This window comes from Falco peregrinus, chromosome 5 (genome assembly GCF_023634155.1).
Source record: "Falco peregrinus isolate bFalPer1 chromosome 5, bFalPer1.pri, whole genome shotgun sequence".
NCBI lineage: Eukaryota > Metazoa > Chordata > Aves > Falconiformes > Falconidae > Falco > Falco peregrinus.
Genome location: NC_073725.1, coordinates 25,634,774 through 25,641,052, shown reverse-complemented (window position 1 = coordinate 25,641,052; position 6,279 = coordinate 25,634,774). Strand labels below are relative to the sequence as shown.

The 6,279-nt window shown below is 48.8% G+C and overlaps 1 gene segment (V, D, J or C); it reads left to right on the top strand.

The window, feature by feature from the left end:
* The first annotated feature begins 227 nt into the window (after window positions 1-227).
* LOC129784448 (T cell receptor alpha variable 4-like) lies at window positions 228-2,451 on the top strand. The segment is given in 3 exon segments: window positions 228-452; window positions 1,046-1,393; window positions 2,444-2,451. Coding segments are annotated over 3 exon segments (408 nt in total).
* The last annotated feature ends 3,828 nt before the right edge of the window (window positions 2,452-6,279 follow it).

Sequence of the window (6,279 nt, the reverse complement as noted above, 5' to 3'; positions counted from 1 at the left end):
AGAGGCCAAGAGAGGCGATTGCTCCCCTTTTCTCAGCACTGCTGGGCAACAGCTGGAGCGGCATCTTCTCGCACACCTTCTCTATGACCCAAGTGGGCTGCAGAGGCAGCAGAAGGCAGGCTCTGAGGCTGCTCCCCGGCACCCGCAGGGCAGCGGGGGCTGCCGCTTCCAGCCCCGGAGCGGGGAGGCAGCTCTGGAAGCTGCTCCATCTCCCGGGCCGAGGCCCCGCTGCTGCCCCAGGCTGCGGCGAGCCCCCGAGCGGCGCCGGCGCCGGGCTCAGCCCCGGGGCGGAGCTGGCGGCGGCGCGGAGCAGAGGAGGCGGCGGAGAGGAGGCGCCGCGGCCGCCGCCCAGAGCCGGGGCTGGCGCGGGGCAGCGAGGCGCGGGCGGCGGAGCGGCGGCATGCGGCGGGGCCGGGGCGCAGGGCTGGCGGGGCTGGCCGCGCTGCTGCTGGGTGCGCGGGGCTGGCGGCGGGGGGCGGGCCGGGGCTCGGCCTGCGGGGGCCCCCGCGGGGCTGCCGTCCCCTCGGGCTTCTGCACGGAGCCCTGCCGCCGCGCCGGGCTCGCGTCCCTCCCTCCTCTGCTGCCATCCCGCCTTCCCTGCGGAAACTCGCCGTGCTCTCGCTGTCCAGCCCTGCCCGCTGCCTCCTTCCCTCCGCCTTCTGCCGCGGAGCGCCTGCAGCCGCTCCTTCCCCGCTGCTGCTTCCCCTCGGGCTCCTTCCCCGCTGCTGCTTCCCCGCTGCTGCTTCCCCGCTGCTGCTTCCCCTCGGGCTCCTTCCCCGCTGCTGCTTCCCCTCCGGCTCCTTCCCCGCTGCTGCTTCCCTTTGTCCCTGTTTTTCTCCAGTGACTCCACCTGTCACTCTCGCGTGCGTATGTCTGCCAGCCGTTAACGGACACCTCCGTTAATGCACCGCTAGACATCCTCTGGAAACACTTCTCCCCCCGCCATGCCCGAATGTTCCCGACTGGGATTTGCCATGGCGAACGGCAGGCGGGGCAGGGCACAAAGCAGGTTTTGAGGATTCCCCCTTCTTTTTCTCCTCGGCAGTGGCTGTGGGCAGAGCCCAGGTGCAGCAGGAGCCGTCGGCAGAGACCACCGAGGACACCGGCATCGCCATCAGCTGCTCACACCCCAGCATAGGGACAGGAGACTTCATCTACTGGTACCGCCAGCTCCCGGGCCGAGGCCCCGCATTCATCACGAGCGGTCACAAAGGGTCCAGAGAGGTGCAGGACCCTCCGGGGCGGATGTCGGTGGCGGCAGACCGCCGGTCCAGCGCCCTGTGGCTCGCCCGGCCCCGGCGCAGGGACGCGGCGGTGTATTACTGCGCCGTGGGAGACACGGGGCTCGGAGCCGGGGCTGCGGCCGGGCACGAACCTCGGCGGCCGGCGCCGGGCGTGTGTGTCGGGGGCGGGGGGACAGCCCCGGCCGGGCCCGCCAGGGGGCGCTGCCGCCTCGGCCCGCCCGGCCGCGGGCGCTTCCCGCCACCGCCTGCGGCACCGGCACCGGCACCGGGATCAGCGGGTGCCCCTTGCAGTCGCTGCCCGGGCTCAGCACCTCTCCTCCTCGAGGGCTGCTGCGCATCGGTGCTCCGAGGCAGCAAACAGCCGCGCTTGGGCCGCGCTGCACGGGGAGCCTGAGAGGGTCTGTGCAAGGCAGCGGGGCGCAGCGTGTTTCCCACCACGCGCTCGTGCTTGCCCAGCACGGGGTCAGAGCCTTGCGGGTACCGTGGCGTCCCCTGGCCTGTCTGAAAAGGCCTGCCGGCATTGTCCCGCAACGCCTTCCCAGAGGGGACCGATTCCCATCCAGGCCACCTCAGGCTGCTTCTCCTCTTGCCAAGGATGCTGAGCTCTTCATGACTTTTAGGAAGGCCAAGTGACACCTCTAGGTCCTCCAAGTGCTGCCATGGCACAGGGAGTTCACGATGTCAAGAATAAAGCGAACGCAAATGCTCCAGCACGATGCTCAGCTTAGTGGGTGTCTCACCTTTGCCTGGCTGCCTTGGGCAAACACAGCAGCAGCTTCCACCCGGTAATTTTCCCCATCCCAAGGACGCACACAAAGATCTCAGCTTGGAGTTGTTATTAACACTAACAAGCTCCCTGGGCATTCAAATCAGGCAATTCCCTGCAGATCCTTGTGCATTTCTTCCTGTCAGGCTTTCCTTCCTGGAGATCTGCTGTGTCACCACCATCGTCCCCCAGATGCTGTCCCCAAGATTCCTTGCCAACAGAACAATCCTTTGTGTCTCCTGCTGTTATTTTCCTGCTTCTTCCTGGCTATGCCTGAGTTCCCGATCCTCTCAGCCATGGCCTTCAGTCATGGTGTCACCATATGCAAAGTGCTTGGCAAAAAGCACTGTCATTGTTACCGAAATCTCGGAATTAAGAGCTTATCGACACCAATGTGATGTAGATAAGCAGACACTTCTTTCTTAACGGCCAGGTGCGTGAGCGAGTCCTCTCACGATCAACGCACGCCGGGTCCCAAAATCAGACACCATATATAAAACTTATTCCTACATATTCATTAAGTATTCATGCATAACCATGATATTTCCCCTAAATCATTAACATATTCTCCTCCTATATCCGATTCTGCACAGTAGAGCTTAGAAAGGTCTAGAAATGGGTCTGGGGTACGATTTGGGTGGGTGGTATATGAGTCGGTGGTCGCGATCTCCCCCTGCCGGAATTAAAAGTTCACGATTTCTTGGCAGGTAACTACAAGCTGTTCCAGTCGACTCTCCCCAGTTCCCATTAATCTCATATTCTGACATTTCAATACACCTCTACATACAGAAGACTGGTTAAATACAAAGAAACCCTTCAAACCCTAAAGTTATTACCTAAGTTTTAACAATGGTTCCAGCCCCTTCTTCTAGCCTTGGTACAGGATGTGCAGAAGATCTCATAGCAGCTTTTACTGCGCAACTATAAGTTTCATTAAAAATATTTCTTATCCTTCTATTTTTCAATTTTATAAAATGATTTTATAAAATCAATTAATCAATCAAATAAAGTCAATCAATCTTAACTTATTAACAAATCGATAACATTTCCCCCCTTTGAAGGTGTTGAAAATCATTATTTCAATACTTTCACATTATTCATATATCTTTTGTTTCAACATATTTTGGTGATGGATCATGTCTTGATAAAATAGTTGGTACTTCTCTCATAATCATACGATTGACTGCAATTCTATTGGTAAACTGTTTCTTCAAACATGCATATACTAGCATGCTCATCAAAAAGACAATTAGTAACAGAAACAAAGTTTTAATTATAGATTGTATCCAAGAGCTCAAATTCCATCCCAGTTTGTTAAAAATTTTCCTAAGCCAATCTTCTGACACATCCTTTTGAATTGTTTCAGTTTCTTTTTCAATTTTTCCTAATAGGTCTAGATCATGTTCCACATCCTGAGTGACATTTGGAATGTGGATACAACAGTGGTCCAATTTATCCTCGAGATATCCACATACTCCATGTTCTTTAAGTAGGAGCATATCTAGTGCCATTCTATTTTTTAAAGTCATTCTGGAAGTTGCCTGTAATTGTATATTCAATTCCTTAAACCCTTTTTTGGTAACGTTTGCTAATTTTTCCACTTGACCAGTTAACTGATAGAGCCATGCTCTGTTTCTATATGAAGCTGTAGGATTTAAAAGTGATTTGAGTGCCCAACCAGTTTTCACTCCTGTTTATGGTTCATTCCAAATATCATCATTTATCTCAGATCTCTTTATTCGTTTCAATTCTAAATTCTCTAAGGATCCTTTAAATGGTGATTTCTTCCAAACTGGACACAATGTTGGCATGCCTAAAGTAATTTGTTTCACCTTACCATCTAATGGTAAATGTGTGGTCCAGGTTCCATCACTTAATGCCCAAACTAAATGTCCTGGACTTCAAATAGTAGTTTTACTACAACTAAACAAAGTTCCTTTTCTAACTGTAAAAGTGCTGGTTAAATTGAGAGTGTTCTTAAGACCTCGACAAAAACAACCATATTTTAAATCAGTGGCCTACAGAGGAATTCTTTGGATTACTAAGTTTGCATTACTGCAATCATACACTTTTTCACATTTCCACCATGGCACTATTTTATTTTCCTTCTCTCCCGATGAAATTGATCTATCATTGACCCAGGGTAATACTGAAACAAACTTTTCCATCCCAGGTAAAACACCAAGAAGTTCTTGCCATATACTGAAAATGGGAAAATATGGACATAAACCATATAGAGTCCCATTGTTCTACTAATTGGGTACCTCGGCCAGTTTTGTTATGCTTCCATTTCATGATACTTCTGCTCACATTGGTTTTAAGTTGTTCATCATAAGAACACCATCCTAACTGGAGATTTGGACCCCCAGGAAGAAGAACTCAAGCTATGGCACTAGGTCGGGATCCTGTTATAAAATAATAATTCAATAGTTTGGGTTTGGTTTTGGGGTTTTTTTTACAATCTGTTTCTTTACCTGGTGACTTCCACTGTTTTCTAATAACCTTTACTTGTTCATACCATTGAGTTACTGGCCTTTGTTCACAATAGGTGGTTTCATTTTTATGTTCCAGATTAGTCAGATTCATACTTAAAATTCCCCATGGAATAGATTCACCTACTGCCCTCGGTATTGGCAAACAAGCAGTGATCTGCGTGACATTTTGTAAACTGGCAAATTCTTTAGTCAATCCTACCATCAAATTTTCCTCAGCCATTTGTTTGGGAATTTCAATCACTTGTTCTGTTTCTACTTGTCTTTTGTTCCTGTCCACCAAGCCGGCCCATGATCCCACCAACACTACCGACCAAAATAAAATCCAATATAAAAATTAGACATGTTTCAGTGTCAATTTTAAAGTCTCTGGGTCACAATTGACAATCTTCCATGGAGTAGGTGCTTTCTTCGCTCGAGTATAATGTATCCAAGCATCTGATTCTGCTATCTTGATAGCTGTAAAAGTGGTTAACAGCATCTGGAAAGGTCCTCTCCAGCGCTCCTGCAAAGGTTCAGAGGTCCAGGTCTTCACATAGACATAGTCTCCTGGTTGGAAATCATGCACTGAATTTTCCTGGAATAAAGGTTGTTGGGGCTCTTGCTGTATTGAATGATTATGCTGAACTCTGAAGCAAGTGGAAAAATACTGAAGAAATAAGACGAGGTTACGGCCAGAACAGTGGGATGAAGAAAAAGGAGCAAATTGCAGATGTTTGCTCAAAACCAAGGCCAACGGGACGTGATAAGAGGAGCTGGGAAACCGCAGAAAGGAGCCTACATGCCAGAACAAGCAGAAACAGAAATCTTCCCAGTAAACAATTGTTAACCAATCATATTATTATACGCTTGTAAAATAGCCAACCACATTATTGCACGCTTATAGAATGCCTTATAAAAGTCTACCTGGTTTGTACAATAAACGGATCAGATCTTGAACTCTGTGAGTATTTGAATCTGACTCCCGCTCGCCCGAAATGCCCGCAGCAAAAGGTCTATTCCAAATTACTACACTCCAAATCACAGCCAAAGTTTTCCTTAGAAAAAGCAAATAGTTATACACATCTTGTTTTCCTTTTACATATATGTTTAGATTTGGTTCTAGAGACTCATATGGTTTTCCATATAATAATTCATAAGGACTGACTGAGGTTCCACTCTTTGGCTGTACCCTGATTCATAATAATGCCAATGGAAGCGCCTGAGGCCACTTTAGACTGGTTTCTTGACAAATTTTACTTATTTGTCGTTTCAAAGTTTGATTCATCCTCTCCACTTTTCCACTAAATTGTGGTCTCCAAGACGCATGCAAATCCCAATTAATACCCAATACTTTGCTAACACTTTGGACTACTTCAGCAACAAAGTGTGGACCTCTGTCAGAGGAAATTCCAATAGGAACTCCAAATCTCGGAATTATTTCTTGTAATAACCACTTTACAACCTCTTTTTGCTTGTGTGGTGCGACAGGGAAGGGCTTCTGGCCATCCTGTAAAAGTATCAACCCTTACCAGGATGTACCGGTACCCATTTTGTCTAGGTAACTCTGAAAAATCTACTTGCCAATCAATAATCTCCAGGTTCTGTACCAGATTTCAGTCTACCCATTTGAACCTTTTTCTTAATCACTGGATTATTTTTCAAACATACTTCACACTTTGCAGTTACCATTTTAGCTATTCCCAACATCTTAACTGATATTACTTGCTTTCATAAAGATGTTACTAAGGCTTCTGCTCCCCAGTGACATTCTTGATGTCTCGTTTGAATTATCTCT